At 47.6% G+C, this 17,985-nt stretch overlaps 1 protein-coding gene across 1 annotated transcript in view; it reads left to right on the top strand.

The window, feature by feature from the left end:
- The first annotated feature begins 5,706 nt into the window (after positions 1–5,706).
- The window catches only part of LOC138503345 (synapse-associated protein 1-like), a 244,037-nt gene continuing 231,758 nt past the window's right edge, over positions 5,707–17,985 (top strand). Inside the window, exon 1 of the mRNA XM_069622979.1 lies at positions 5,707–5,908. Coding sequence (XP_069479080.1) covers positions 5,758–5,908 — 151 coding nt within the window. The 5' untranslated portion in view covers positions 5,707–5,757. The remainder of the gene's footprint in view (positions 5,909–17,985) is intronic.

Genomic DNA, 17,985 nt, shown 5'->3' with positions numbered 1-17,985 from the left:
CGGGAGCAGCGGGTGGTAACAGGAGCTTTATATGCTTTTGACATAGAAACTGTGCACAATAAGCTAGCCACTATGGGTTCTGATGCCAGCTCTGCTATAAAACCTCTGGCCTAGTGGGGTCCATTGATAAGCCCAACACTGCTACAAGTATTGGCCACCACTGCAGATGGCAAAACTTTAGTTATGAAGACATTTTTTCTGCTATAGGGCAGGTCAAAAAGACTGCTAAATACACACGATGCATTTTATGGCAAACATTGTTAAATCAGCAGGTGTTGGCTTTTCGCTCCGAGTGGGGGCGACCATCCTCAACCCACTGGCACACAGAGCTACAGTTACCAGCAAACATATGGATCAAACCGCTTGCTTTTGATTGCATGAATAACACATGCCATGCTTTAATGCAAATTAGTAGCATTGTTTTTATTTAGATAACATGGCGCCCATGGGTTCACCTTGCTCATGAAATTAGATGTTTTTTGGTTGGGTTCCACATACATGGGGGAAGTGTCTAATCACACAGCCCATAGTGACGTTTGAATGCCCTGGGATCAGGGGGAGGGTAGGCCCTTAGAGTGAAAGGCTGCCAGGTTTAGAATGGGTAACCATATATATATCCAATAGTGCATTGTAGATTAGACTACACCGGATTGCCTTGATATTCTAACTGCATGCTGCTTTTTAACTGACAATCAGTTATACAATAATTATTTAGGTATTTTTGTGTAGGCCAGGGTTTGGCTAGAGTAAATGTCCATGTTCACTTTGTGTAGGTATTTTTGTGTAGGCCAGGTTTTGGCAAGGGTATATGTCACTGTTCACTTTGTGTACATTTTTGTTTAGGTAGTGTTTTTACTAACCTTGCATGCCACGCTGACTAACCGCTAGAAGATAGTTTGCTTAAACCTTTTGCAAAGCCCCAAGGTCTTTATCACTGCACTACATCCTATTTTGATGGGTATTAGCCAGCATTGTCGCACACACTTTGAATAGGGGTGGAGTGTAGTGATACACAAAATTGCAAATTTGCCAATCAGGGCTTTAGATGACAGCATTAGCCGCTGAAAGCCAATAGTTTATTCAAAGTATGTGCCAAAAATGCTGACAGTAGTCTGTTGTAGCACTTCCATTACGCAGTAGTGAGCTACAAGGAATATGCAGGCCTAGTAGGGGTGGTAGGTCACATTATGCATTGTAGATAGACAGGCAGGGCGGAGGCCCCAGTTCTGTAGCTAATAGACATTATTGGAGTGTTTGGAACATTATGGCACCTATATAGCGCTTAGATAGCCAATCTTAAGCGATATGAACACTAAGCTATGAGTGCATGCCTTTTAGAGCTTGCTGAAATGGGGTTAATTCATCTCGGCTTCTCTTAGAATATTCTGCCTTTCTAACTGTAGCCCTGCATGGCTTCGTAAACAAATCCTCTTTCTCTGGGAAGGCACTGATAAGACATTCCTGAGATTTCGCGCAGGTGGGCTCCAAGCAGGGAGGGGCACAGAAAGGAGCATAGTGGAAATTCACAGAGTTGGGTTTTTCCATGAGCAAGCCTATATTTTGCACAGGGAAAGTTCTGGAACTGTGCGTCATGGACTGACAGCACGAGATTATAAAAATGCATGCCCACATGACTCAGGTGGGAGATCGATCTGTGGACTTGGTTCGAGCAAAATCGAGTGTCCGGGACCTGCTGCTCTGTCGGCACCCTGCAGCGCTGTCCTCTGAGCGGGGCTTGCAACAGCTAGCTTATGAGGGCCAGGGTCTCCCAGTGCTGATTGAAGGGGCGTAAGACTGTGTTTCTCTATGTTTCTCTAAGCTCTATGTTTCTCTATATTTTGTATTTCTCTAAGTTTGTGTTTTGTAATCTTCTCTAACTTGAATCCCAAGATGTTGCGAAAATTCACTGTTTAGAATAAATGCTAAAACTTTTTGAAGGTGTCATTTATCACTAGCATGAGTTCACTGCTCGGCACAATAGAACCTGTATTTTGGGCTGAATTGGGTAATTTTTGCTCTCAAGAGCTGGTCCCGAGGAAGATTTTCCCCACTTCAAGACACACCCAACCTCAGTACAATGAACAAAACAAACCGGAAACTTAAACTTGAATGGTGGAAAAACTACAACCAGGCAAAAAAGAATAAACTACCAAATACAAATCAGAGCATACAAAAAGTAATTTCTCAAAGTCAAAAAGAAATACTATGACACCCGAACCACAATAGCCAAACACCCAAAAAGAACTATTCAACATTATAAATGAGATGGGAAACCCACCAGGATGCAACAACACACCAGTACCTTCACAATAACTATGCAACGACCTTGCAGACAACTTCAAAAATAAAATCACTAGCATACATCCGATCATACAGAGCAGACGAATCGACCAGACCGTGCACCATGTCCCACCGACCCGGGAACGACAGAATAAGCTGCAACACTTCACACTAATATCAGTACAGAGGTTCATCAAGCTGGTGAAACTTAGCAATAAAGCAGGATAACCAATGGACCCCTGCCCACCAGACATCTATAAATCAATACTCACACAATGCACGCCACTGGAATGCCACAGAAACCTCTTCAACCAATCGCTCTCAACTGTGAGAGTACTGCGATCCTTCAAATCTGTATACATCAAACCACTCCTCAAGGACACTACAGGCGATGCGGAAGACCTCTCTAACTACAGACCAATATCAGACATTCCCTATACGGCAAAACTGATAGAAACCTATATCTATGAACAAACACCGGAACACGTAGAAACACACCAACTATTGGACCAGGCACAAGTCGGCTTCACACCCATGAGAGGGACGGAGACAGCACTTCTCTCTATCTGGGATGACCTAAAGACCAACGCAGACTCCAACACAAACTCTGCACTGGTACTACTTGACCTCTCTGCAGCGTTCGACACAGTCAACCACAACATACTATTCAGAAAACTGGAAGAAACAGAGATCACTGACACAGCACTGACCTGGATTAAATCATTCCTATCTGAAAGAACAGAAACAGTATGGATAAAACCTTTCAAATCAGCACTGCAAGGATCCTCCCTATCCCCACTCCTCTTCAACATCTATTTGACCCCAATACTCAACCTCACCAAAAGGCACGGCCTCACCTGCTAAACGCAATAATCAAAAAATGCTTCTTTCATCTACACACAATCAAAAAGATCCTACCGTTCCTCTCCTTCACACACAAAACACTAGCCAACATCTCCCTCATCATGTCCAGGATAGACTGCGTCAACAGCTTATACCTCGGAATGTCGGATTATCTACTGAAGAAGTTGCAACGTATACAGAAGGCAGTGGCAGACTCCTCCTTAAACTATCACAAAGAGACCACATCACTCCTGCGCTAAAGATGCTACAATGGGTGCCAGTCAAAAAACAAATCACATTCAAAACAATGTGCATAATACACAGAACAATCCACGGCCAAGGAGCAGAATTCCGGCTATAAACTCAGATCCAGTAACGACATCTGCCTGGAGCCAAAACAGTACACAAGGAAAAACTGGGTGGGCCAGCATTCTCCTGCCTAACGTCAACGATTCGGAACTCCCTCCCGATGGAAATTCTAAACTTGAAGAACCATTTAAAGTAAAAAAAAACTCCTAAAAAGCTGGCTGTTCAACTCAGAACCGAACGAAAACGAATTAGCAACACCCACACCCCTCGGAATGAACACACACCTCACAAAACGGAGGACAAAGCATACCACAACAAGTGCAGGGAGTTGGAGAGACCTTCGCGTGGAGGGCCTTAACAGGGTCTAAAGAGGGAGATGGGAGCGACCTAGACTGAACCACAGACGGAGGAGATAAGAGTTGGAAGCGAAATAGTGGCGACCGAAAAGGAAACCACGGAGACCAAGTAGATCAAGAGTACAGGGTAAAGGTTCCACAGCGCCCACATGCACCCCGAAAGAGGCAGAGGAAAGAGTAGGGGCACACCTGTATAGCCAAAGGGCAAAACTGGTGCAGAAATAAATTATCCAGGATACCGGGTGGAGGCAGGGGGAGGGGGAGGAGGCACTGTCTCTAAATAGCCTTACAGACAACCCACAAACCTACACAGAATAAAGGAGGGAGCTCCTCTGTCCCCTAGAGCACCACAATACGAGACACTAGCAGGGACGTGTATCACAGGTTGCCATAGCGTAGGAGGTACGATGGAGCGCCACCACTAACTAAACTCTCTAATAATCTCATCCCTTTGCTTACACCTCTCAAATTCTAAACCTAACACAACCATACCTATACCAGACATGCCAACATTCCGACTCAGCTGGGCGGGAGATTTCATCAGAGAAATCCGGTGTCACACATTTCCCATAGGGATGCATTGGGGCTAGAAGTATTTTAGGCGGGCGAACGTGAAAAATAGCTAACTTTTTTCACGAAAAGTCGGGAGTCTCCCACCTAAATCAGGAGGGTTGGCATGTATGCTATACTGCACAACAAACTGCAAAAACTTCACTACACCGCAACAATAAAACAAACCACACCTAACCTCGCACAACAGCACACGACAACTACCGACTGAAAAATCACACCCACGCTCAGCGAACAGTGTAAACCAAACTGAAGCTGCCAACAGCACATCACAGCTCTCTGGAGCCTTTTCCCGCTAAGCCCTACTAACTTACCCTACCCCCTTGCTTTTCAGATCAGCAAGAGCGCCAGGTGACAACTCCTCTGGTGATAGTGCGTGCTATAAATATCCTTTAACATAACATAACATAACCCTGCTGCGGAGTGAAAAAAGGCCATGTTGTGCTAACTTGAACTTACATTCTGGTAGCTGGGAGTTATGCTTTCAGTAGAGAGGGTGGGGCATGTATATGCCAACCCCTCCCCCCCCCCCCCCGATTTAGGCAGGAGACTCCTGATTTTTCTGTCAAATATATTGCTCTGTTTGACTTGCTCCCACCGAAAAGATCCCTAACCTCAATACAGTTCAATGGGGAAATGTCTTACTCCTGCTTCCCGTAACAAAATCTCCCTCCCAGGGGATTCCAAAACATTGGCATGTATGCATGTATGTCATATTAAAAAAGGTGGAACGCATTCCTGGTGTGGAGGTTGGGACCCCACACGTAAGTACTGTGACGAGGAAGAGTTGGACCAAGAGAAATGAAGATTACCGGTAAGTAACCGGTTCATTCTGTCTCAGGGCTTTGCCATAAGGACTCTGTTTGTATGCAGTGTTTGTGAGCATGCCAACATACCGAGCTTGAACGTTGAAATGTAGCGGCCATCTTGAAATGAAGTTTACTTCTAATGATTCCATCTAAAGCTAAATATTGCACCATAATATTAACTACATGTTTATACGTTTTCCAAATAAAACAACACTGTTAAGACATCAAGCATTTGAAACAGTGAATTCGTTTCATATAGGGTTAGAGGTATTTAGAAATAAGGCTACGCTAGTTATGCATAAATAAACTTATTACAATGACGAAATAACGTATTACGTATGAATTGTTGAGAATAAAATATAGAAAACATAGAAAGCTTCATAACTGTTCCGCTGACAGTACAATTATTTTAAGGCGCCCGTTACGTTATTTGTCTCATTTGCGTGGCTACTTTGGTGCTAGCCAATCTTCTTTTTTTATACTTCGTGCATTCCTATTATAACTACATGACCCACTGTGCCTCATTTTTGCGCATGCTCATTGGACACTGTGGGGTTTCTGTTTACTTACGGTTCGCGGAGACTCTGGCAATGTTCAGGTCCCTGTCCCTGGCCAGCTGGCTTGGGGGAGATGGGAGGCCGGCATACAGTAGAGCCCAAGAGGAGGAAGATGAGGAGGACGAGGACAGGGAGGAGGAGGAGGAGGATGAGCCCTCCCAGGTCCAGGCCAGGGGTTTGGGAAGTAAGTACCCGTTCGTTCATTTCTGGTAGTATTGATAGAGGGAGAGATAAGGAGAATGGTCCTTACAAATGTCGATAAACCAAGTTTGGAGAATGGGCTTCACTGTGATTTTGGTATCAAAGCTTATTTCCCTGCTTTATGACCAAAGGTGTGTTCTAGTTTGTTAAATACGAAATTATGCCATCATCTATGTACCCCTTCCAAAGTATTTTCTTCCGCAATCATCAGGTATTTTTGCATTTCTTGCCATCGTAGTAAGGCATTTCAGATTCTGTAACTAATATTATTTTTTTTTATAGTTTCCATCCGAATCATTTTTTATTATTTGTCACGCTTATTTCGTCACAAAAGTGCAGTAAACCCCGCCCCTTTTTGCCACGCCTCTCCTTTTCACGCAACATCTGTGCATGGTACCTCTGTCTCCAGTTGTATAAGACAGGGTTCTGCTAACTTTGACTATCCAGATGTTTTGAACTACAGTGCCCATCGGCTGTTGTGATGTAAGTCTTGTATTGTCACTGGCCAGGAGTGCATGCTATTGGAATGTTGATGTGTGCATGATAGGCAACTCAGGAGAATGTTGAGTGAGTGTTCCATGAATGTCAGTTGGGGGCCTGAGCTGGGTGTGTAAGGATGGCTGGTGGTCTCTGTCCCTGTATTTACCTGTGATGTCCACAGTGATTACCTGTAATGGTACTGTACATATAAAGAGAAACTGGACCCTGTATAGATGTAAATATGTACAATAAAGCCTACCTGGACAAAACTATATGGCTCCACAGCTGCTCTGTGTATGTGACGTCGTCAGAGCCCAACATCAATACATACCAATTGTTATGTTGTGTGAATGTTATGGAAGGGAGATGTTATGGAAGGGAGAGGTGATGTTTATAGTTGGATTAGTGCTGCCAGGAGCACCTTATTTGTTTAGTTTGTTTTATGTGCATGATTATGGCAGTGCTTGTGATATGCAGCCCCAGCCAGAAAAGTCAATCGTGCGGGATCATGTGTCATAATCCAAAACATCTGGAGAGGAGGAGGTTGCAGACCCGTGTCATAAGAGATGGTTTTTATGTGCCTGCTAATTGAGCTATACACTTTCATCAACATGATGAATGTTGCTCTACAGAAGTATGGGTGGTGGTTGAAATACAGGGACGAGTGATGGCTTAAACGCCTACTTAGCCACACCTTATTACTTAACCAATAGTGATCCCAATAATGATGAATAAAGGTGATCAAGACACAATCTGAGTGGTATACCTCCTTTGCCTCTTTTTGTAACGTGGGCTGAGGGTAGGTTATACTCTTCAGAAGGGTGTGTGTTAGATAACAGTATCAGTCCAAACAGGATTAGTATAATAAATCCAAAATAAAAGTATGTCAAACCACACATCTGTAAAATAGAACCTTTTAATCAAACAAAAACTGCACATAAGTAATTAAAAGCAATAACCCCTCCCCATGGAAAGAGCACAGAGAATGACGATTTTATTATGAAACTGGTACACTGGTTCTTATAGACTGGGCAGGACAGGCAATATTTCAGCAGCAATGTCATCAAAAAGATGTCTTTGGGAGAGCTGGGGTCTTACAATCACTGGATCGCTCAACAATGGTCCAGGGGAACAGGATCATTCCAAATATCTCTTTGTCTTGTTATTGTGGTCCGACATTGTAAAGCCAGGCTTCAAACACTTTCTAAGCCAGTGATTCTGCATCATGTTAGTGGATTAGGTGACTGGGTCCAACTCATAGTGTGGAGCACTTGGCATGAAGACGCTTGGCACAGGCAGGTGATGTCTGGGTTGGTGGAGCTCACAAGGGGTTCAGTGTGGGAATTGGGGCCCAGAGCTGCTCCTTGGTTTCTGAGTTGCAAGGAGGCTATCTCTTCAAGGGCCAAGCTAATACTTTCTTTCTGCATCTCCAAGACAGATAGTGCAGAGCACACTTGCAGGATTATGGGCCTCATTACACGTTGTGCGGTAAAAATCGCAAATTACCTGGCATGGCGCTATTAACGTGTCCGCCCTTGCAAGAGGGCGCTAATAGCGTACCATTACGAGTACGCGGACACAAGCATAGCGCCATGCCGGTAATGACCCTACCGCCCTGACGCTAAAGTCCCCAAAAAGTCCCTTACCGGCTTCGACGAAAGTGCAGATAGCACCTCTGCCCTCACGTTACATGAAAATGGCGGTCACCGCTTTTAGCGGTGACCGTTAAATTGCAGAACCGGAAATGGCGTCATCGCACAGGAACGGGAAGGAGCACGGCGGCCATCTTTAAAAACACAATCCATTGCCATCCTCTGCCCCCTGGACCTGTTTTGAGTTGTTTGCAATTGGAAATCCACAGGGACACCCTTGACATACCTAAGGCTGTTAAAAAAAAAAAAACACAGACTGGCAGCGCAAGGAAAGGTTTACCACGGAGGAGCTAATAATGCTCACACAGACCCTTGCTGCTAATGCTGCTGTGGTCTTTGCGAGTGACATGCGTCGGGAGACCCTTATACGAAACAAGGCAATCTGGGCAGAGCTTGCCTTGAAAGTGAGTGCTGTGGGCACCACCACCCGCAATGTGCGTGAGTGCAGAAAGCGGTGGGATGATCTCCGCCTCCGGGTCAGAAGCATCCTGTCTGTAAACCACAACATTGCCACAGCAGGTGGATCTGATTCGCCCATTAAATTAAAGGAGTGGAAGAGACCTGCGCCAACCTCATTGGAGTGGAATCAATAGAGGGAGTCGGGACAATGGAGCATGGCGTGGCAACCACTTCAGATGGAGGTGAGTGTACACATGAAAGTATGCACTGTGAATCTTCAGGTCACCCCAAATGTGAGCCTAGAATCACCTCATGGATGCCCAAACATCCACACATGCATACAACCCTGGCCATGTCGGTGTCAAACCCAAACACACACACATGCACACATCACCAGAGACAAGTGCCACACACAACCATGCATGGATGAGCCACTGAACTGACACATCACCTGCATCCTTACCAATGAAGTCCAAATGCCCACAACTGCATTATTAACATATACTGCATTAAGTACATAGAACCGTAACCAATGCCATCCCCCTCTTTGTCCCCGACAGGCTCACATACAGACCGTGAGGATACTGGCACTGCATCTCAGGCACCCCCTGCAAGTAAAAAATCAAGGGCACAGCACACAGAGGACACCCCCACGACATCAAGGGGCAAAGGTAGAAGAGTCCACATGCAGAGTGGCAAACATCCGTGGCGCCACTGCCAAGATGCAACTGTCCACACCACCAACAACTGCCCCATCTCCTGAGGTGAACCCACCACCATAGATCCCAGCCACGGAGGGCCCACCCTCAGCTGCAACTAGTTCCACAGGAGAGGCGGCAGCCACTGCACCACTCTCAGATGTGGAGGATACGACAGATTTCCACATGGAGATTGTCATGGTGCCTACCCCCGGGGACCCAGACCAAGTCCAGCAACCCCGGAAGCAGGCATCAAGTGATACTAAGCAAACACAACCACCCCTGCTAGGGGCTATTTGGGTGCAGTCCTGGCGCCTATGGCGCCAGGCTCATAGATTAAAACGTACCTGATGCAGACCATGCTGCAAACTCAACTGATGCAGACCATGCTGCAAGAGCTCCAAGCCAAAGGAGGCTTGGAAGGGACTACTTTACCTAAGGGACTATTTTTTTTACTCGGGTGGGGCTGGGGAGGAATACTTACCTGGGACTACTTTGGAGGCTATTTAAACCACGCCCGAAGAGCAGCACACGCTTCGCGTTATTCTGCATCCAGCAGTGTAACGCTCACCGTGCCTGCAAGTCTGCATCCAGTCTTCTGCCACGCCCGCCTCGAGTCCGGAGCTCCTAGAAAAAGGGGAGAGAAGGAGAAAAGGTTAGAACAAGAGCAATACCTTCCATCCTTACCTGAATTCCCGATCCATTGCGCCTTCGAGCTGGAAGAAAGAAGTTATTTTATGCGCGTCGCCTCACCTGCAGCAGCGCCGCGCTGAACTCACCGGCCTTCACAGCATCTTCACATTCCGCCGCATCCTTCTGCATGTTCCCACTGCACTCTGGCACCCAAGGGGAAGACAAGAACAGCAAGGTGAGCCAAGGGAATACACAGAGGCAATATTAGATACCCCCCATAGACTTACCTGATTTTACCACGGGGGGACCTCTTCACAGGTCGGCGCAGCTTCCACTGCATCCCCGCCGAACCCCGGCCCCTAAGGGGAAACAAAAGGACAGCAAGGTGAAACAAAGGGACAAACAAGGGGAAACCTCCTCACCACAATAGACTTACCTGATTTTACCGCCGGAGGCATTATTCCCCGAGACTTCATATTTTCTCTCAGCGCCTGAATAAGGGAGAAAGCAACAGGTTACATATTGACATTATTTTAGCGAACTGTGTTGGATAATACAAATCCTTACCTGAATATTACCGGTAGCCACGAGGAACTCTTCGCTAGGGTCAAGCTGCAACCTGCAAGGAATCGGACAAGAGTGAAAGTCAGACATTTGAACTCTTACGAACTACATACTTACGGCGTCTTGCCGGGAATCTCACAGTCAATATTGTTCTGGAACTCACCAATTCCTTCGAGCCAGTGAAGCAACTGGTTATCAACGCGCCCCTGCGCTCAATGCAAGATGGAGAGCTCATCTTTCCAAACCATCAGGTGAGACTATAAGAGGGGACATCAAAGGTGATCAGTGGGGAGAGCAGCGGGAGTGGGGGAGGGTTAACGCTCAACTCCACGGGTGGTTAATTCCCTTTCTCCATTTGCAGAAGAATATTCCTACGGGCCAAGCAAACGAAGCTAGGTGGGCCAGTCCAGTCCGTCATCTCGGCACTATGCGTCACATTGGTGGAGACCGCCGCTGTCCAGTTCAGATCGACGCCCCTGTGGGAGCAGATGAGCGTAACAGAGATGCACACCCCAACCCCGCCCCCCCTGCAACCCCTGAGCCATCACCAAAGCAGACATCTGGGTCCAGTGTCCCTGGCGAGGACAACATGGGAGGTTTCAGTAGCCCACCGGTGGCTTCACCTGTTGTCCTGGTTGCATCAGAAGGCGCAGCAGCCACACCACCAGAACGCAACAGTGCCCTCGACCTGGCCAGCATCAGCCAGCGCCAAGAGGACATAACTGTGCTGGTTGGGCAGCATGTGGAGGAGGCTGCCCGTCTCAGGGCAGAGATTACCGAGACAGCCAGGCACTCCAGGGAGGCGATGGAGGCCTGTACAAACGGGCTGTGTGGGGAGATATTGCAACTTAGGGAGGTCCTCACACGGATAGCGGACGCAATGGACCGCCAGTTCCCACCACCACCAGGACAGTCAGCCACTTCCTCATCCGCCAGTTCGAGGCAGACAAGCCCCCTCCGCCCCTCCTCACGCACCATCAGGCACACGTCTAGCCAGCCTTCTAATGCTGGTGGTGGCAATGGCAAATAGGGAATGCATGGTCAAGCTTCCACGTGTATAGCTGGACGACATTGTGCCAGACACATAAGGAACTGTTGTGGGGGGTGGGGGGAAGGGTGTTTTTGGGCTGGGGTGGGGGAAGGGTGTTTTTGGGCTGTTGTGGGGGGAGGGGGGAAGGGTGGTGGGATGTTTGGGGACATGCACTCTTACATCTTTACATTTCTTAATACACTGGTGTTTGATCCATACACAGGCTTGGACTTCTTCATTGTGTATGTGTACTTTATTGGCGACAGGGTCCATTGTGCGCTTCCAAACACACCAGTGCATTACTACCCATATCCATTCCTACAAAAAGAAGAAATGTAACTCAGAATATTTGGTTGATCAGATGCTGTCTCACAGCACGTCCCTCCTGGCCATCCCATCTTGCATGACCTGCATCCCCGTCAACTCCGTCCTCATCATCATCCTCATCAGGTGCTTCTATTTCTACGTCGGGGGGCAGTGGCACATTCCGTCTGATACACATATTGTGCAGCATGACACATGCCATGGTGATCTTGGCCACCTTCTCATGGCCATACAGGAGAGCGCCACCAGACCTGCTAATGCACCTAAACCGTGTTTTCAAAAGGCCAAAAGTCTGCTCGATCACAACGCGGGTACAGGTATGTGCACGATTGTAGTCCTCTTCGTGCCTGTTCTGTGGGTTCTGTACAGGGGTAAGCAGCCACCTCTTCAGGGGATAGCCGGCATCACCTGTATGGGGGGACGAATGGGGTCTGGTTGCAGTTCACCTCAAGAGCGGCCTGTTCATATCGCACAAATTGACTTTGCATTGTGATTGAAGTCCATAATTAACAGCATGCATGCAGACGATCTGTGTGACTGCAATGTGCAAAGTTGAGCTCAACCCTGCAAGTGAACATGCACCATTGATGCTTCCTAAAGTAATTGACATGTCCTGGGTGAGGCCCGATCTTGAGTGACCCTGGGCCCAGGCAGAATTGGTACCACACTGCTAGTGTACTGCCATTCAAACATCTATGTTGCCATGCTGAGAGGCATCACTTCAGTGGTGCTATAGGTGCGTGGTACAATGCTATGGGTAGGGGTGATCCCTTTGCATGCACACAAGGGTAGATTGCATTATTGTGGTTGTGCAGCGCTGATTCTGTATGACTGTCTCGACGGCATGCAGGAGACTTGTGTATTTTGTGGTGTTGAATGTTGTTCAATGTGGATGTGGATGGATGTTTGATGTTTCTAGACCTAGATTTTTCGCTATGTTGTGTAGCTTATACTTGCATGTCGGTTCATCTCAGGTAGATTGCGGCCTTCCCAGATGGACATTGGCGTACATGTGTATGTGCATTTGTCCTACGGACGACAAGCTACACCCAGTTGGAGTATGTATCTACCCCGTCCCCAATCACACTGCCATGTGCTTGCCCTGCTACTCACCAAGTAGCCACGAACGTTGTCCGGCTTGTCGCTCCGGGAAATCGGGCACAACAATGTGTGATTATCTTGTTTGCGTCACATACCATTTGGACATTGATGGAGTGGCATTGCTTCCTGTTTCGGTAGACAACTTCATTGTGATGTGGGACCACCAATTCCACATGGGTACAGTCGATGGCCCCAATGCAACTTGGGATGCCTGCCAGTGAATAGAAGCCAACTTTGGTGTTTGCAATCTCATGGGCAGTCCGTGGCATGAATATGTGTTCAAGTGCATGCCTCAGGAGGGCATCGAGTACCTGGTTCAGCGTGCGTGAGAATACTGGTTGTGAGATGCCATGCATGTGCCCCACTGTATGCTGGTAGGTGCCTGTGGCCAGGAAGTCGAGCACGGTCACCACCTTTAGTAGAGGGGGGGGTGGCAGTTCTGATGTCTGAGGCTCACAATGTCATCCTGTATCATGTCCACGATGCTGGTGATGGTATCGCGGTCCAGACGGTACAGGGTGTGGATCTGCTCAGGGGTTAGGTTAAATGGACTGGCTCTGATCCTGGGGATTGGTGGCTGCCTCTGTGGTATGACTAGGTGCCGTGGTGGTGCTTGCTGTGCCTGTCTTGCCCTCCTCCTCCTGCGTCTCCTCTGTGCTGCCTGGTGGTGTTGTTGCTGCACTGCAATCATGTCCTCCAGCCCATGTAATGCTGCTAGTATTGGGACCATCTTGGTGTGGGAAGGGGTGTGTGAAGGAGTGTGGTGTGCTCCTTTTGTGCTGCCACAGTCTCCATTGCCTCCACCTGTGCTGATTGTGTCCACCTGTGGCAGGTGGGAACACTGCTCCGTTCTCTTAACGGGTGGTTCGCGATGCCGGTATTCGCGCCATGGCGGTAAGGGATTTTGGGGGCTTTACCATGCTGCTATTGGCATGTCCGCTTGGCTTGTGATGGTGTGCTATTAGCGGCGTGGCGTTATTTACGGGATGGAGGGTCGCACGCATGTGGACTGGCCGCTATTAGTGGCACCGTACTTAGTGGTGCCGCTAATAGCGGTGAGCCGGGTCGTAATTGGCATGGGGATTTAACGTTACCGGTATTCCATTACCGGTAACGTTAAATCCCTACCGCCTACCGTGTAATGAGGCCCTATGTCCCGAGTATCAGTGTCTTAGTTGTAGTATGCCATGTCCAGCCAGCTAAACACCCCCAATGTGCCCTTACTATGGGTAGGTGTTAGAATAGATTTCTAAACTGTGCTGTGGTGAACAGATGTTTAGGAGGCCACACTTGTGAGTGAAAAAGGGAACTCTTCTGTAAAGTTAGTCAGAATCATTCAAGGTAGCTTGGAGAGCAGTCCAGGTTAAGTCTCCAGAGTAGTGGGGGGTGATCTGAGGTCTTGGATGAGCAGACACAGTAGGACGACAAGCGTAAAAGCGCTTGTTGATGCGTAAAGCTACAAAGTACAATATTCAGTGGTACCAAAAAGTTAGAGGGAGGATTCTGGAGTGTGGAAATTCAATTCCAAGTGTCAGAGGAAAAACTGTTGTGGAGAATAGAGCTGTCCCCAACTTTCAGACGGCTTTAGGAAGCTGGAGCCACACAAGCCAAGGCAACGACCACAAAGGATCCTTTGTGAGTAAAAACGGGTTGGATGAACAAGAGGTGAGCGGTAAGTGGTATGATTAATCATCGCCCTTAGCTCACTCCGGGTCCAAACTTGGCAGGCTTAGAAATTTTCGCATGGAGTACGAAATCCCCTCCTTGGTTAAGCTTCAAAGTGCACAGGCGCTGCAAGTGCAGATGCGGGTCCGGTTTACAACTGCAGCTGGATCTCTCATCACGAATGGAGGACAAAGAAAGCATTGATGCAGCTGGTCTCGGGACACTTGAAGAAAGACTGGAAAGTCACCAGCAGAACCTGCCACTCTCGCACAGTGACACGGGGGCACCCAAGTCTCGCGGTCTGATGCACGCTCCTCTCTCACGGTCCAAAGCAGCTGGGTCAATGGAATTTGGCAAGGAGATGTGCGAACTAGGATTTCCCCAAAGCTTGAGACAATTCTCGATAAAGTACCTCTCCCAACGCAGGTGCCAAGGTTCAAGCTGGTCAGACCACTGAAGGGCCCAGGGACGCTTACGAGAATGCTTGTTTGGAAGGCGACAAGGAGTTGTTGAGAGTGATTAGCCCCACGACTCCAGGGGGTTGAAGCACCTTTGCAGGAGCAAAGCAGGGTTATGCCGGGACAACAACGGGCAATGAAGGAGATGTGCCCCATTCATGCACGCCAGCAGTGGTCCAATCGAGGACCACTGCGGCTCTCGTGCACACCAGACATCCTGGCACTAGTAGTGTGGATTGGGACCAGACAGTCCCAGCCCGCTTCCTAGGTACCTACGCACGTGACATGCATTAGCCCACAAACAAACGCTGCCTTTCGTAGGTAAATGCATTCCATGAATAAGTTCTTTGTGAACCAGGGAGTCCTGGAGGAAGGCCAATGGACAAAATGGCCAAAGGAGAAGACCAAAGAACTCGTGGCACGACTATGATGGACATTAGTCACAGTCATGAGCCAAATGCTGTAAGCACAGTATAGCTCAGTAAAGAAATGTAAAAACACATGAAAAAGCCTCTGCTGCCACCAGTCTACTCCTAGGCACATTGTCCAGTTACCAAAAAATCCTTAAGGGATCGCTAGGGCCCGCAAAAATGAAGGACCCCAGTGCGCGGTACAGTAATTGCTCACTGAAATCCTAAAACTAAGAGAAACATCCAGGTTGTCAACTGTAAGACATCAAATTGCTTTGTGGCTTTATAATTGTGTGTTCCAGAGCCATCCTGCCAACCCAGCAGGGTTTATCTTTATAATATCCTCTGCCACCAGGCCCTTTGATACATACAATTATTTTGGGGGGAAAGGGGAGTCTTTGACTAAAAAGGCCATCTCTGTCCGCTGAGTTAGGTTGCAGCAGGTTCAACTCAGGAATGCATATGGGACATTTGACTCTATTCTGCTTCCACTGTAGGCAGAGGCTGGGAAAGTCAGGAGACAGTCCCAGCTGAGTCGCAAGAGTGCACTATGCTTTCAGCGTCGAGCATTTTAAGGCTTTCAGAGGCAGAATTACCAGCATCGTTGTGATGGATTGCCATCTGGTGATGTCATTGAAGTTGTGGCTTTTTTGATTGTTATTAGACTAATAAAATGATACAGCTACTTTCATCTCAGAAAGGGTTACTCTGCTAATCAGATTCCACTTTAATGAACTCCATGCCAAAAGCAGTCTACAAAAGTGCCCTGTTGGACCCTATTCCTTGTACCCTGATCTGCAGTGTCTGCACTACAGTGGCACAGTATAGGTTCAGGGGGTCACGGGTATCAATTTGGCAGCTGCTCAGATAGTCCAGTCACTGCAGCGCAGGGGGTGCATTTTAAATATGCACCTCTGTTACAAATAATCCATAACTATGAAAATGCTTTCCTGCTGGCACATTAAACTTTAAATCTAAGCCATACCAGAGTAGTTTACAGTATGGTGGCTAGCATCTCTCATTATCCAAGCCATATCAATTTAATATTGCACGTGTCAGCCCTGTGAGCCCAGCTCAGCTGTGAAAGGATTATGTGTATTATGCCCCTGCCCTCCCCGCCAGGCTATCCTTGTTCCTCCCAGCAAGAATGTAGCCCTGGGGGCCACTTCTTTGTTCCTTTGTGAGGGCAGGTAACACCCTCCCCAGAGAGAAAGCCACTGCACAGGAAGCTGACCTGGTAACCATAATCTAAGGAATCTGGAATCATTCACAAAAGGAGTAGCCTTCACTGGGGTATACCAAAAGAGCCTTTAATTCTATTGTGAAGGGAAAGGGGTGGAGTTGGTGTAGACAGAGGTACCTCCTTACAGCTGGAGGAAGGTTCCACCATCTTGTTTATCTGTGCCTCTATTTCCTTCCCGTCTCCTCCAATTAATGTGTGATTAAAGCACTTTTGTTGTAATGTCAGAAGTCCACTTGTTCCAAGGACAGGTATTGGCCTTGATCGTCCCCCCCCACCCCAACAGGATCTCAGCTGTCCTAGTTTCCTCAAAAGTTTGGAGACTCTTAGGTATTTCGGGTTTGCTAACCTTACTACCATGAGGGATTCTTCCTCTTCCCTGACACGGCTCATGAAGGGTAATGGATTTCAGGTTCCTCACAAAGCTCATGTCCAATTCCATTGTTTAATAATCACCTAGGAGTGTTTCTAACATTTACTGCACAAACCTCTGGTTGACTGTTGGGAAAGATTTATCTTTTAACAACGTTCCCCTCCATAGCATTATGGACCCCACAAACATTTTGCTTTTGTCTTTTAACCTCTCCACTCTCCTGGTCCTTTGCTCATTTAGCCATGGGACACTGATCAGTCCTTCAGTACCAGGAAAATGTTTCTCTTTTAACTTTTACACTTTCGTAACTTTTTAATATTGCACACAGCATCTTAAAATGCAGTGCAATGGGGATACTTTTGTATCAACCTACTCTTTCACACTTGGGATTTTTGGATAAGTTTATATGTGTCTAAAGGAAAGCTGGTGGCAGCAATTATATTTTTTTTTTACACCTTTTGTGTTATTTCCAGTGTGCACATTGGCATGTATTGCTTTTGGCTACTAAATGTGGCTAGTGCCCTAAAATGGCCACACCACAACATTTTCGCTTGTTCTTTGGCCTTCTTCCTTCCTTGCCAGGTCGGGAAATCTCATATAAGGTCATGCACTTGCTTGGGAAACCTGCTGCTTCTCAGGAAGGTGGAGGGACTGTCTGGTCCCATTCCACATTCCTGGAGCCTGAGAGTCTGGGTGTGGGACATGAGCGAAACCAACATTTGGCCCTGATTAGACCACTGCTGGCTGTTCGAATGGTGCAGATCCTTTCCATTGGAGGGCTTCGACTAGTTTCCAGGTTGAATTTTTGGATGAGATGAGAACTCCTGCTGCCATTTCTGGAGATCAGCATTTGGAGCCAAGAATCCTGTGTAGAAGAACAGCTGACTGAAGATCCAGAGAAGACTCCTGAAGAGGGCCAGCATCCATTCTTGTGCCTGGCCCGGCGAAGCGCTGTTGTACTACCGGATCTGCGAAGGCCCTGTGCGGTGCTCAACCTATGGACTGGTGGGACCAACCAGTCACGATGTGTTCT

This window comes from Ambystoma mexicanum, chromosome 11, assembly GCF_040938575.1.
Source record: "Ambystoma mexicanum isolate Mex_15411 chromosome 11, UKY_AmexF1_1, whole genome shotgun sequence".
Taxonomy (NCBI): domain Eukaryota; kingdom Metazoa; phylum Chordata; class Amphibia; order Caudata; family Ambystomatidae; genus Ambystoma; species Ambystoma mexicanum.
The sequence above is the reverse complement of the archived record's forward strand: the minus strand, read 5'-3'. Positions and strand labels throughout refer to the sequence as shown.